Genomic DNA, 15,869 nt, shown 5'->3' on the forward strand with positions numbered 1-15,869 from the left:
ATTGCATTGATGGTCTCCCTGCAGACACCGGACCCCCCTCTCTATATTATTATTGCTTTCAAACTGTTAAAAAAAAAACATGTAAAACATCAGTGGTTCTGAAGAGTCAATGAAGAATATCCGGGACAGTACCTTGGTGAGCCTGCGGAGTGTGCACTCAGGCATTGTCCATATAACACTGTATAAGAAAATATCTCTGCAGGGAGGAAGGATCGGGTCGCCGGCTCCTCCTTCAGTATCTGCAGATCTCTGCACGGAGGAAGGATCGGGTCGCCGGCTCCTCCTTCAGTACCTGATCTCTGCAGGGAGGAAGGATCGGGTCGCCGGCTCCTCCTTCAGTACCTGATCTCTGCACGGAGGAAGGATCGGGTCGCCGGCTCCTCCTTCAGTATCTGCAGATCTCTACACGGAGGAAGGATCGGGTCGCCGGCTCCTCCTTCAGTACCTGCAGATCTCTGCACGGAGGAAGGATCGGGTCGCCGGCTCCTCCTTCAGTACCTGCAGATCTCTGCACGGAGGAAGGATCGGGTCGCCGGCTCCTTCTTCAGTACCTGATCTCTGCACGGAGGAAGGATCGGGTCGCCGGCTCCTCCTTCAGTATCTGCAGATCTCTACACGGAGGAAGGATCGGGTCGCCGGCTCCTCCTTCAGTACCTGCAGATCTCTGCACGGAGGAAGGATCGGGTCGCCGGCTCCTCCTTCAGTACCTGCAGATCTCTGCACGGAGGAAGGATCGGGTCGCCGGCTCCTTCTTCAGTACCTGATCTCTGCACGGAGGAAGGATCGGGTCGCCGGCTCCTCCTTCAGTATCTGCAGATCTCTGCACGGAGGAAGGATCGGGTCGCCGGCTCCTCCTTCAGTATCTGCAGATCTCTACACGGAGGAAGGATCGGGTCGCCGGCTCCTTCTTCAGTACCTGATCTCTGCACGGAGGAATGATCGGGTCGCCGGCTCCTCCTTCAGTATCTGCAGATCTCTACACGGAGGAAGGATCGGGTCGCCGGCTCCTCCTTCAGTATCTGCAGATCTCTACACGGAGGAAGGATCGGGTCGCCGGCTCCTCCTTCAGTATCTGCAGATCTCTGCACAGAGGAAGGATCGGGTCACCGGCTCCTTCTTCAGTACCTGATCTCTGCACAGAGGAAAGATCGGGTCGCCGGCTCCTCCTTCAGTACCTGATCTCTGCACGGAGGAAGGATCGGGTCGCCAGCTCCTCCTTCAGTATCTGCAGATCTCTGCACAGAGGAAGGATCGGGTCGCCGGCTCCTCCTTCAGTATCTGCAGATCTCTACACGGAGGAAGGATCGGGTCGCCGGCTCCTCCTTCAGTACCTGCAGATCTCTGCACGGAGGAAGGATCGGGTCGCCGGCTCCTCCTTCAGTATCTGCAGATCTCTGCACAGAGGAAGGATCGGGTCGCCGGCTCCTTCTTCAGTACCTGATCTCTGCACAGAGGAAAGATCGGGTCGCCGGCTCCTCCTTCAGTACCTGATCTCTGCACGGAGGAAGGATCGGGTCGCCGGCTCCTCCTTCAGTATCTGCAGATCTCTGCACAGAGGAAGGATCGGGTCGCCGGCTCCTCCTTCAGTACCTGATCTCTGCACGGAGGAAGGATCGGGTCGCCGGCTCCTCCTTCAGTATCTGCAGATCTCTGCACAGAGGAAGGATCGGGTCGCCGGCTCCTCCTTCAGTATCTGCAGATCTCTGCACGGAGGAAGGATCGGGTCGCCGGCTCCTCCTTCAGTACCTGCAGATCTCTGCACGGAGGAAGGATCGGGTCGCCGGCTCCTCCTTCAGTATCTGCAGATCTCTGCACAGAGGAAGGATCGGGTCGCCGGCTCCTTCTTCAGTATCTGCAGATCTCTGCACGGAGGAAGGATCGGGTCGCCGGCTCCTCCTTCAGTACCTGCAGATCTCTGCACGGAGGAAGGATCGGGTCGCCGGCTCCTCCTTCAGTATCTGCAGATCTCTGCACAGAGGAAGGATCGGGTCGCCGGCTCCTCCTTCAGTACCTGCAGATCTCTGCACGGAGGAAGGATCGGGTCGCCGGCTCCTCCTTCAGTACCTGCAGATCTCTGCACGGAGGAAGGATCGGGTCGCCGACTCCTCCTCCAGTATCTGCAGATCTCTGCACAGAGGAAGGATCGGGTCGCCGGCTCCTCCTTCAGTACCTGCAGATCTCTGCACGGAGGAAGGATCGGGTCGCCGGCTCCTCCTTCAGTACCTGCAGATCTCTGCACGGAGGAAGGATCGGGTCACCGGCTCCTCCTTCAGTATCTGCAGATCTCTGCACAGAGGAAGGATCGGGTCGCCGGCTCCTTCTTCAGTACCTGATCTCTGCACAGAGGAAAGATCGGGTCGCCGGCTCCTCCTTCAGTACCTGATCTCTGCACGGAGGAAGGATCGGGTCGCCGGCTCCTCCTTCAGTATCTGCAGATCTCTGCACAGAGGAAGGATCGGTTCGCCGGCTCCTTCTTCAGTACCTGATCTCTGCACAGAGGAAAGATCGGGTCGCCGGCTCCTCCTTCAGTATCTGCAGATCTCTGCACGGAGGAAGGATCGGGTCGCCGGCTCCTTCTTCAGTATCTGCAGATCTCTGCACGGAGGAAGGATCGGGTCGCCGGCTCCTCCTTCAGTACCTGATCTCTGCACGGAGGAAGGATCGGGTCGCCGGCTCCTCCTTCAGTATCTGCAGATCTCTGCACAGAGGAAGGATCGGGTCGCCGGCTCCTCCTTCAGTACCTGATCTCTGCACGGAGGAAGGATCGGGTCGCCGGCTCCTCCTTCAGTATCTGCAGATCTCTGCACAGAGGAAGGATCGGGTCGCCGGCTCCTTCTTCAGTATCTGCAGATCTCTGCACGGAGGAAGGATCGGGTCGCCGGCTCCTCCTTCAGTACCTGCAGATCTCTGCACGGAGGAAGGATCGGGTTGCCAGCTCCTCCTTCAGCACCTGCAGATCTCACCCAAGTCCACAGACTGTGGACACAAACATAAAAACGGAAAAGCTGGACACACAGGAACATAAAGGCGGGCGTGTATGCGAACAGACAAGCTGCGGGGAAGAAGCAGCGGGACATATGGAAGCTATAGGAGACACAGCATTGCACGGAGAAGACCACAAAATGAGGCACAAGGCAAGGCCATGAATAAAGAATGTAACGAAACTCGGCACGTTCTCCTCCAGGCAGATGGTGCCGTGTCCAGGGGAGGACGCCATGAATGATCACACGTGTCTATGCCGGCAGGGACGTTTCATGTGCGGATATCCCATGTCTGGCAGCGCAGGTCGTCGGCTCTCGGATGACACAACGCTGAGGTCACTCCACCATTAAGGACAGGACGGTCATCACAGCGATCCCACAGCTAATCAGGAGGACTTGGATCAGGGAGTTCCTGGGAGAGGACACAGAAAGCATAGTCTGACACAAACACTGGACGGAAAGGAGGCACATAATGGAGAACTGTGTACAAGAGACCATAACTATATCAGGGCTGAGCGCCACGGTCTCGGGCTATGCTCATCACACCCAGATATGAGGAGTGGAAGGAAACAATGTCGGCCACAGGTGCAGGTAGAGATACAAAATCCCAGTAGGGAATTACCAGCGGCTACTATCTGAACAGAGAAATTGCTAATCAAGAAGTGTGATTACAGCAGCCTCGGCACAGACCGGCCAGTCTGTAGGGTTTGTAGAAACGGTGCTGACCGGGCCGCAGATCCACAGTACTCATAACACGGAAGCTAATGACAACTGTGGAGACGTTTCCAGCAGAGTGTGAATGTGGAGCTACGAAGATGTCAGCTGAACAAGATCCAACATCCTGACTCTATACAAATGCTGGAGAGAGGATGGGGCTGATGGTTGTCCACATGCCTAATCCTACTGTTCTCTGGGGACAAGAGCTGCTAAGGGAGACATCGGCATTTTCTCACCTCCCTGTTCAGCGTACGTAGAAGAAAGCTAAGAGCAAGTCCCTATGAGAAGGGATTCCTGCAAAATCTCCTTAGTAGAAAGCCTTCACCAAATTTTCAGCGGTAATAACACTAATTTACACGGATATCGTTTCGGTTAACACAGCACAAATGCTGCCGATACTGTGGACTTAAAGGGAACCTGCCTGCAGACTCTTGATGCCCAAACTACAGACAGGAAGAATGAGAGCCGGTTGTTCTCCAAAATGTTCCAAGAAAATACACAGTACAGATCTGGGAATGGGGCTCGGCCTGCACCTCCCCGGATGGTACAAGTCTATCACTGTGCAAGAGACCTGTCAATCACCTGCAGAGGTGCTGGGAAGACGCATCTGGGGAGGCACCAGACCAGTCTCATCCCCGACTATGGACAGTATTTGTGCAGCGGGCCAGGATTCTTCCTGCCTGTGGCTCGGCAGCGTAAATCTGCTGACAGGTTCCTTTTAGTACTTTTCATGGAAAATGGTGAATAACAGCAACACAACGCCGTGGCGCAGAGGTCGGGTCCGCAGCACAGGTCAATAGTTGTTCTCATCCGCAGCAGAAATTTCGTTAAGATTGCATAAAAAAGGGACTGGCCTGAAAGTCTGCACCACAATCTTCCTAGGAGTGCGGACGTGGATTTAACGATTTTGTCGGGGAATTTGCCGCACATCCAATCCATGTGGACGCAGACGCTCAGATGTGGACAGACGGAGGGATTAAAATCAGGCGATAACCTTTATACAAGTCCACATCCCATTAACCCGTTAGTGTCTGATCCTCATCTCAGATTAGAGGCCTTGTAATAATGGACACCCGTCTTCCCAAATATTCCTGGTCTCCAGCTATGAAAGCTCCGATGTCAGGAAGCCTGGAAATATCATTGTCAGTGACGACCATTAGTCTTTACCCTGGACCGGGCGCCATCACACTACACGTGCACATACCTCGTGCTTTTCTCTTCCAACAGGTCTGGCAGCACATTAACCAGCGCGATGTACAGGAACCCGCCCGACGTGAACGGTAAAATCCAGGCCACGGCTTCACCTGTGCGGGAATAAAGGCGATCAGTAATGTATATATAATGTCTGTATCATCTGTGCACAGGAAAGACTCCGGCCGCCAGGTGGGAAGGAGCAACAACATACAACAGCGAGAAGTGCGATGAGGCGGGCGGAGAAGAGGAGTGAATGCCCCCGTTACCTGCCCTATGTGCTGGATTTCAGTCATTCTGATCCAACTTTTATCATAACTTTAAAAACAACTACAAAGGTTAGCCGACCCCCCCAAAAAAACAAAACCTTTTTTCTGCTCCATGATTCATTGTTTCTCTTTTTGTTTAGAATGACTGACGAGGCCTCACGCTGCACCACCGGCATTACCGCTCAGAGACGAAAGCCATGACAGCGGCAGGGAGGCACGTGACCGCCAAAGTCACCGACGGGCTGCCAGACCGATTATACACAAAGGACAGAAGGACGGCTGGAGCGTCACCGCTGGATCCGGCTGGAAACAGACCAGCTATTGTCTTAGAGCTTGTGCAGTCATTGTTTAAAAAAAATGCCCAAAACTTACAAAAGTTGGATCCCCTCTTATTAATTTTGTCTTCGAACCGTTGGGTCTAATACAGAAGGTCGCACTCTCTCACAGACCCCCGCATATCAGGTGCAAGCGTATATTGTCCAGCCGACAACCACAACTGTAACCTTAGGTGCCGAGGGAAAAAAGAATGTGGAAATACAGGAATTGTTTTTTAAATTGTGCTGTTAAATCTATAACTCATCCCATAAAAAACACAAGATCTCGTGTGGCCGAGTCCACGTAAAGGCTCTTAGAAGGGGAGGAAAAAATAAGGGCAGAAAAAAATGGCTGCACTGGAAATGGATTGTCCAGGACAGAGGTTTGAGAATGTGCAGCTTTTCAGCAGCCCGTGACGGACACCTACGACGTTGCCAGTGGCGGACCCTTTGTGCGACTTACGGCGGAACACCGCACGCAGCGCGTAGGCCGACAACGTACGCAGCGCGTAGGCCGACATCGTACGCAGCGCGTAGGCCGACATCGTACGCAGCGCGTAGGCCGACATCGTACGCAGCGCGTAGGCCGACATCGTACGCAGCGCGTAGGCCGACATGGTACGCTGCGCGTAGGCCGACGTCGTACGCAGCGCGTAGGCCGACATGGTACGCAGCGCGTAGGCCGACATGGTACGCAGCGCGTAGGCCGACATGGTACGCAGCGCGTAGGCCGACATGGTACGCAGCGCGTAGGCCGACATGGTACGCAGCGCGTAGGCCGACATGGTACGCAGCGCGTAGGCCGACATGGTACGCAGCGCGTAGGCCGACATGGTACGCAGCGCGTAGGCCGACATGGTACGCAGCGCGTAGGCCGACATGGTACGCAGCGCGTAGGCCGACATGGTACGCAGCGCGTAGGCCGACATGGTACGCAGCGCGTAGGCCGACATGGTACGCAGCGCGTAGGCCGACATGGTACGCAGCGCGTAGGCCGACATGGTACGCAGCGCGTAGGCCGACATGGTACGCAGCGCGTAGGCCGACATGGTACGCAGCGCGTAGGCCGACATGGTACGCAGCGCGTAGGCCGACATGGTACGCAGCGCGTAGGCCGACATGGTACGCAGCGCGTAGGCCGACAACGTATGCAGCCCATAGGCCGACACCGCATGCAGCGCATAGGCCGACAACGTATGCAGCGCGTAGGCCGACACCGTGTAGGCCGACACCGTACGCAGCACAGATGACCCAGAGTTCTTCCTTTTGGGGCTCACTTAACCCTTCGCTCACACAAACGCCATTCACACTTACCGGCTCCCTTGGGTGACTGAGCGCAGACAGAGAATCCGGCTCCCAGGATCCCTCCCATCGCAGTCATCAGCTGCATCTTGGCCGCGCTCCAGCGATCGAACCCGGCACGGAGGAGAATAGCGAAATCCCCAACCTGTAAGAGGAGCAGAGTATTAGAGAGGTGCAGAAGGGGAGAGCATGGAGGATCGCCGGATCACAGCGCCGCACTGACCTCATGGGGAATCTCGTGTAACAGGATGGCCACCGTTGTCAGAATTCCCACCTGGAAGAATAATGTCACGTGAACACACAACTATATCTCCAGGTGGAAGAACAGAGGAACGGCACAATGAAGACAAAGACTCCGCAGCCAAGAAGGACCAACCCCAGCAAAGCTTCTTCACACTCACCTTCCTACTGACCAGAAAGCTGCCGGCCACCGCCATGCCGTGGGTGAAGTTATCGATGGTGTTGGCCAGCAGGTTGAGGTAGCCACTGACCTGTAGCGAATGAGACAATGAGGAGTGTACAAAAAGCTGTCAGTATACAGTATATACCAGGAGTGTACAGCCGCTCCTGTGTATAACGTGCCGTCAGTATACACTATATATCAGGGAGTGTACAGCCGCTCCTGTGTATAACGTGCCGTCAGTATACACTATATATCAGGGAGTGTACAGCCACTCCTGTGTATAACGTGCGGTCAGTATACACTATATACCAGGAGTGTACAGCCGCTCCTGTGTATAACGTGCCGTCAGTATACACTATATATCAGGGAGTATACAGCCGCTCCTGTGTATAACGTGCCGTCAGTATACACTATATATCAGGGAGTGTACAGCCACTCCTGTGTATAACGTGCGGTCAGTATACACTATATACCAGGAGTGTACAGCCGCTCCTGTGTATAACGTGCGGTCAGTATACACTATATATCAGGGAGTGTACAGCCGCTCCTGTGTATATCGTGCCGGCAGTATACACTATATATCAGGGAGTGTACAGCCACTCCTGTGTATAATGTGCCGGCAGTATACACTATATATCAGGGAGTGTACAGCCGCTCCTGTGTATAATGTGCCGGCAGTATACACTATATATCAGGGAGTGTACAGCCGCTCCTGTGTATAATGTGCCGGCAGTATACACTATATATCAGGGAGTGTATAGCCGCTCCTGTGTATAACGTGCCGTCAGTATACACTATATACCAGGAGTGTACAGCCGCTCCTGTGTATAACGTGCCGTCAGTATACACTATATATCAGGGAGTATACAGCCGCTCCTGTGTATAACGTGCCGTCAGTATACACTATATATCAGGGAGTATACAGCCGCTCCTGTGTATAACGTGCCGTCAGTATACACTATATATCAGGGAGTATACAGCCGCTCCTGTGTATAACGTGCCGTCAGTATACACTATATATCAGGGAGTGTACAGCCACTCCTGTGTATAACGTGCGGTCAGTATACACTATATACCAGGAGTGTACAGCCGCTCCTGTGTATAACGTGCGGTCAGTATACACTATATATCAGGGAGTGTACAGCCGCTCCTGTGTATAACGTGCCGTCAGTATACACTATATATCAGGGAGTGTACAGCCACTCCTGTGTATAACGTGCGGTCAGTATACACTATATATCAGGGAGTGTACAGCCGCTCCTGTGTATAATGTGCCGGCAGTATACGCTATATATCAGGGAGTATACAGCCGCTCCTGTGTATAATGTGCCGGCAGTATACACTATATATCAGGGAGTGTACAGCCGCTCCTGTGTATATCGTGCTGTCAGTATATGCTATATATCAGGGAGTGTACAGCCGCTCCTGTGTATAATGTGCCGGCAGTATACACTATATATCAGGGAGTGTACAGCCGCTCCTGTGTATATCGTGCTGTCAGTATATGCTATATATCAGGGAGTGTACAGCCGCTCCTGTGTATAATGTGCCGGCAGTATACACTATATATCAGGGAGTGTACAGCCGCTCCTGTGTATATCGTGCTGTCAGTATACACTATATATCAGGGAGTGTACAGCCGCTCCTGTGTATTTCGTGCGGTTAGTATATGCTATATATCAGGGAGTATACAACCGCTCCTGTGTATAACGTGCCGTCAGTATACACTATATATCAGGGAGTATACAGCCGCTCCTGTGTATATCGTGCTGTCAGTATACACTATATATCAGGGAGTGTACAGCCGCTCCTGTGTACAACGTGCAGTCAGTATACACTATATATCAGGGAGTATACAGCCGCTCCTGTGTGTAATGTGCCGGCAGTATACACTATATATCAGGGAGTATACAGCCGCTCCTGTGTGTAATGTGCCGGCAGTATACACTATATATCAGGGAGTGTACAGCCGCTCCTGTGTATATCGTGCTGTCAGTATACACTATATATCAGGGAGTGTACAGCCGCTCCTGTGTATAACGTGCGGTCAGTATACACTATATATCAGGGAGTATACAGCCGCTCCTGTGTGTAATGTGCCGGCAGTATACACTATATATCAGGGAGTATACAGCCGCTCCTGTGTGTAACGTGTGGTCAGTATACACTATATATCAGGGAGTGTACAGCCGCTCCTGTGTATATCGTGCTGTCAGTATATGCTATATATCAGGGAGTATACAGCCACTCCTGTGTATAATGTGCCGGCAGTATACACTATATATCAGGGAGTATACAGCCGCTCCTGTGTGTAACGTGTGGTCAGTATACACTATATATCAGGGAGTGTACAGCCGCTCCTGTGTATAATGTGCCGGCAGTATACACTATATATCAGGGAGTGTACAGCCGCTCCTGTGTATAATGTGCCGGCAGTATACACTATATATCAGGGAGTGTACAGCCGCTCCTGTGTATATCGTGCTGTCAGTATACACTATATATCAGGGAGTATACAGCCGCTCCTGTGTATATCGTGCTGTCAGTATACACTATATATCAGGGAGTGTACAGCCGCTCCTGTGTATATCGTGCTGTCAGTATACACTATATATCAGGGAGTGTACAGCCGCTCCTGTCTATAACGTGCTGTCAGTATATGCTATATATCAGGGAGTGTACAGCCGCTCCTGTGTATATCGTGCTGTCAGTATATGCTATATATCAGGGAGTATACAGCCACTCCTGTGTATATCGTGCTGTCAGTATATGCTATATATCAGGGAGTGTACAGCCGCTCCTGTGTATAACGTGTGGTCAGTATACACTATATATCAGGAAGTGTACAGCCGCTCCTGTGTATATCGTGCTGTCAGTATACACTATATATCAGGGAGTGTACAGCCGTTCCTGTGTATAACGTGCTGTCAGTATACACTATATATCAGGGAGTGTACAGCCGCTCCTGTGTATAACGTGTGGTCAGTATACACTATATATCAGGAAGTGTACAGCCGCTCCTGTGTATATCGTGCTGTCAGTATACACTATATATCAGGGAGTGTACAGCCGCTCCTGTGTATAATGTGCCGGCAGTATACACTATATATCAGGGAGTGTACAGCCGCTCCTGTGTATATCGTGCTGTCAGTATACACTATATATCAGGGAGTGTACAGCCGCTCCTGTGTATTTCGTGCGGTTAGTATATGCTATATATCAGGGAGTATACAACCGCTCCTGTGTATAACGTGCCGTCAGTATACACTATATATCAGGGAGTATACAGCCGCTCCTGTGTATATCGTGCTGTCAGTATACACTATATATCAGGGAGTGTACAGCCGCTCCTGTGTACAACGTGCAGTCAGTATACACTATATATCAGGGAGTATACAGCCGCTCCGGTGTGTAATGTGCCGGCAGTATACACTATATATCAGGGAGTATACAGCCGCTCCTGTGTGTAATGTGCCGGCAGTATACACTATATATCAGGGAGTGTACAGCCGCTCCTGTGTATATCGTGCTGTCAGTATACACTATATATCAGGGAGTGTACAGCCGCTCCTGTGTATAACGTGCGGTCAGTATACACTATATATCAGGGAGTATACAGCCGCTCCTGTGTGTAATGTGCCGGCAGTATACACTATATATCAGGGAGTATACAGCCGCTCCTGTGTGTAACGTGTGGTCAGTATACACTATATATCAGGGAGTGTACAGCCGCTCCTGTGTATATCGTGCTGTCAGTATATGCTATATATCAGGGAGTATACAGCCACTCCTGTGTATAATGTGCCGGCAGTATACACTATATATCAGGGAGTATACAGCCGCTCCTGTGTGTAACGTGTGGTCAGTATACACTATATATCAGGGAGTGTACAGCCGCTCCTGTGTATAATGTGCCGGCAGTATACACTATATATCAGGGAGTGTACAGCCGCTCCTGTGTATATCGTGCTGTCAGTATACACTATATATCAGGGAGTATACAGCCGCTCCTGTGTATATCGTGCTGTCAGTATACACTATATATCAGGGAGTGTACAGCCGCTCCTGTGTATATCGTGCTGTCAGTATACACTATATATCAGGGAGTGTACAGCCGCTCCTGTCTATAACGTGCTGTCAGTATATGCTATATATCAGGGAGTGTACAGCCGCTCCTGTGTATATCGTGCTGTCAGTATATGCTATATATCAGGGAGTATACAGCCACTCCTGTGTATATCGTGCTGTCAGTATATGCTATATATCAGGGAGTGTACAGCCGCTCCTGTGTATAACGTGTGGTCAGTATACACTATATATCAGGGAGTATACAGCCGCTCCTGTGTGTAACGTGCTGTCAGTATACACTATATATCAGGGAGTATACAGCCACTCCTGTGTATAACGTGCGGTCAGTATACAGTATATACCAGGAGTGTACAGCCGCTCCTGTGTATAACGTGCGGTCAGTATACACTATATATCATGGAGTGTACAGCCGCTCCTGTCTATAACGTGCTGTCAGTATACACTATATATCAGGGAGTATACAGCCGCTCCTGTGTATATCGTGCTGTCAGTATATGCTATATATCAGGGAGTGTACAGCCGCTCCTGTGTATATCGTGCTGTCAGTATATGCTATATATCAGGGAGTATACAGCCGCTCCTGTGTATATCGTGCTGTCAGTATATGCTATATATCAGGGAGTGTACAGCCGCTCCTGTGTATATCGTGCTGTCAGTATATGCTATATATCAGGGAGTGTACAGCCGCTCCTGTGTATATCGTGCTGTCAGTATATGCTATATATCAGGGAGTATACAACCGCTCCTGTGTATATCGTGCTGTCAGTATATGCTATATATCAGGGAGTGTACAGCCGCTCCTGTGTATAACGTGCGGTCAGTATACAGTATATACCAGGAGTGTACAGCCGCTCCTGTGTATAACGTGTGGTCAGTATACACTATATATCAGGGAGTGTACAGCCGCTCCTGTGTATATCGTGCTGTCAGTATACACTATATATCAGGGAGTGTACAGCCGCTCCTGTGTATAACGTGCTGTCAGTATATGCTATATATCAGGGAGTGTACAGCCGCTCCTGTGTATAATGTGCCGGCAGTATACACTATATACCAGGAGTGTACAGCCGCTCCTGTGTATAACGTGTGGTCAGTATACACTATATATCAGGAAGTGTACAGCCGCTCCTGTGTATATCGTGCTGTCAGTATACACTATATATCAGGAAGTGTACAGCCGCTCCTGTGTATATCGTGCCGGCAGTATACGCTATATATCAGGGAGTGTACAGCCGCTCCTGTGTATATCGTGCTGTCAGTATATGCTATATATAAGGGAGTGTACAGCCGCTCCTGTGTATAACGTGCCGGCAGTATACGCTATATATCAGGGAGTGTACAGCCACTTCTGTGTATAACGTGCGGTCAGTATACAGTATATACCAGGAGTGTACAGCCGCTCCTGTGTATAACGTGCTGTCAGTATACACTATATATCAGGGAGTGTACAGCCGCTCCTGTGTATATCATGCTGTCAGTATACACTATATATCAGGGAGTATACAGCCGCTCCTGTGTATAATGTGCCGGCAGTATACACTATATATCAGGGAGTGTACAGCCGCTCCTGTGTATATCGTGCTGTCAGTATATGCTATATATCAGGGAGTATACAGCCGCTCCTGTGTATAACGTGCGGTCAGTATACACTATATATCAGGGAGTGTACAGCCGCTCCTGTGTATATCGTGCTGTCAGTATACACTATATATCAGGGAGTATACAGCCGCTCCTGTGTATAATGTGCCGGCAGTATACACTATATATCAGGGAGTGTACAGCCGCTCCTGTGTATATCGTGCTGTCAGTATATGCTATATATCAGGGAGTATACAGCCGCTCCTGTGTATAACGTGCGGTCAGTATACACTATATATCAGGGAGTGTACAGCCGCTCCTGTGTATAACGTGCTGTCAGTATACACTATATATCAGGGAGTATACAGCCGCTCCTGTGTGTAACGTGTGGTCAGTATACACTATATATCAGGGAGTGTACAGCCGCTCCTGTCTATAACGTGCTGTCAGTATATGCTATATATCAGGGAGTATACAGCCGCTCCTGTGTATATCGTGCTGTCAGTATACACTATATATCAGGGAGTGTACAGCCGCTCCTGTGTATATCGTGCTGTCAGTATACACTATATATCAGGGAGTATACAGCCACTCCTGTGTATAATGTGCCGGCAGTATACACTATATATCAGGGAGTGTACAGCCGCTCCTGTGTGTAACGTGTGGTCAGTATACACTATATATCAGGGAGTGTACAGCCGCTCCTGTGTATAATGTGCCGGCAGTATACACTATATATCAGGGAGTGTACAGCCGCTCCTGTGTATATCGTGCTGTCAGTATACACTATATATCAGGGAGTATACAGCCGCTCCTGTGTATATCGTGCTGTCAGTATACACTATATATCAGGGAGTGTACAGCCGCTCCTGTGTATATCGTGCTGTCAGTATACACTATATATCAGGGAGTGTACAGCCGCTCCTGTGTATATCGTGCTGTCAGTATATGCTATATATCAGGGAGTGTACAGCCGCTCCTGTCTATAACGTGCTGTCAGTATATGCTATATATCAGGGAGTGTACAGCCGCTCCTGTGTATATCGTGCTGTCAGTATATGCTATATATCAGGGAGTGTACAGCCGCTCCTGTGTATAACGTGTGGTCAGTATACACTATATATCAGGAAGTGTACAGCCGCTCCTGTGTATATCGTGCTGTCAGTATACACTATATATCAGGGAGTGTACAGCCGCTCCTGTGTATAACGTGCTGTCAGTATATGCTATATATCAGGGAGTATACAGCCGCTCCTGTGTGTAACGTGCTGTCAGTATACACTATATAACAGGGAGTATACAGCCACTCCTGTGTATAATGTGCCGGCAGTATACACTATATATCAGGGAGTATACAGCCGCTCCTGTGTGTAACGTGTGGTCAGTATACACTATATATCAGGGAGTGTACAGCCGCTCCTGTGTATAACGTGCGGTCAGTATACACTATATATCATGGAGTGTACAGCCGCTCCTGTGTATATCGTGCTGTCAGTATACACTATATATCAGGGAGTATACAGCCGCTCCTGTGTATATCGTGCTGTCAGTATATGCTATATACCAGGAGTGTACAGCCGCTCCTGTGTATATCGTGCTGTCAGTATATGCTATATATCAGGGAGTGTACAGCCGCTCCTGTGTATATCGTGCTGTCAGTATATGCTATATATCAGGGAGTGTACAGCCGCTCCTGTGTATATCGTGCTGTCAGTATATGCTATATATCAGGGAGTATACAACCGCTCCTGTGTATATCGTGCTGTCAGTATATGCTATATATCAGGGAGTGTACAGCCGCTCCTGTGTATAACGTGCGGTCAGTATACAGTATATACCAGGAGTGTACAGCCGCTCCTGTGTATAACGTGTGGTCAGTATACACTATATATCAGGGAGTGTACAGCCGCTCCTGTGTATATCGTGCTGTCAGTATACACTATATATCAGGGAGTGTACAGCCGCTCCTGTGTATAACGTGCTGTCAGTATATGCTATATATCAGGGAGTGTACAGCCGCTCATGTGTATAATGTGCCGGCAGTATACACTATATACCAGGAGTGTACAGCCGCTCCTGTGTATAACGTGTGGTCAGTATACACTATATATCAGGAAGTGTACAGCCGCTCCTGTGTATATCGTGCTGTCAGTATACACTATATATCAGGAAGTGTACAGCCGCTCCTGTGTATATCGTGCTGTCAGTATACACTATATATCAGGAAGTGTACAGCCGCTCCTGTGTATATCGTGCCGGCAGTATACGCTATATATCAGGGAGTGTACAGCCGCTCCTGTGTATATCGTGCTGTCAGTATATGCTATATATAAGGGAGTGTACAGCCGCTCCTGTGTATAACGTGCCGGCAGTATACGCTATATATCAGGGAGTGTACAGCCGCTCCTGTGTATAACGTGCTGTCAGTATACACTATATATCAGGGAGTGTACAGCCGCTCCTGTGTATATCGTGCTGTCAGTATACACTATATATCAGGGAGTATACAGCCGCTCCTGTGTATAATGTGCCGGCAGTATACACTATATATCAGGGAGTGTACAGCCGCTCCTGTGTATATCGTGCTGTCAGTATATGCTATATATCAGGGAGTATACAGCCGCTCCTGTGTATAACGTGCGGTCAGTATACACTATATATCAGGGAGTGTACAGCCGCTCCTGTGTATAACGTGCTGTCAGTATACACTATATATCAGGGAGTATACAGCCGCTCCTGTGTGTAACGTGTGGTCAGTATACACTATATATCAGGGAGTGTACAGCCGCTCCTGTCTATAACGTGCTGTCAGTATATGCTATATATCAGGGAGTATACAGCCGCTCCTGTGTATATCGTGCTGTCAGTATACACTATATATCAGGGAGTGTACAGCCGCTCCTGTGTATATCGTGCTGTCAGTATATGCTATATATCAGGGAGTGTATAGCCGCTCCTGTGTATAACGTGTGGTCAGTATACACTATATATCAGGAAGTGTACAGCCGCTCCTGTGTATATCGTG

At 50.1% G+C, this 15,869-nt stretch overlaps 1 protein-coding gene across 3 annotated transcripts in view; it reads right to left on the reverse strand.

Moving 5' to 3' along the window:
* Positions 1-342: 342 nt before the first annotated feature.
* Positions 343-15,869, reverse strand: part of SLC39A13 (solute carrier family 39 member 13) — a 35,303-nt gene continuing 19,776 nt past the window's right edge. For all 3 annotated transcript variants that reach the window (XM_069739734.1, XM_069739735.1, XM_069739733.1), the window contains exons 6-10: positions 7,176-7,265; positions 6,998-7,048; positions 6,787-6,919; positions 4,903-5,002; positions 343-3,393 (exon numbers count right to left, since the gene is read on the reverse strand). In XM_069739734.1, coding sequence (XP_069595835.1) covers positions 3,318-3,393; positions 4,903-5,002; positions 6,787-6,919; positions 6,998-7,048; positions 7,176-7,265 — 450 coding nt within the window. In that variant the 3' untranslated portion in view covers positions 343-3,317. The remainder of the gene's footprint in view (positions 3,394-4,902; positions 5,003-6,786; positions 6,920-6,997; positions 7,049-7,175; positions 7,266-15,869) is intronic.

The sequence above is a fragment of the Ranitomeya imitator genome, chromosome 9 (assembly GCF_032444005.1).
Source record: "Ranitomeya imitator isolate aRanImi1 chromosome 9, aRanImi1.pri, whole genome shotgun sequence".
Taxonomy (NCBI): domain Eukaryota; kingdom Metazoa; phylum Chordata; class Amphibia; order Anura; family Dendrobatidae; genus Ranitomeya; species Ranitomeya imitator.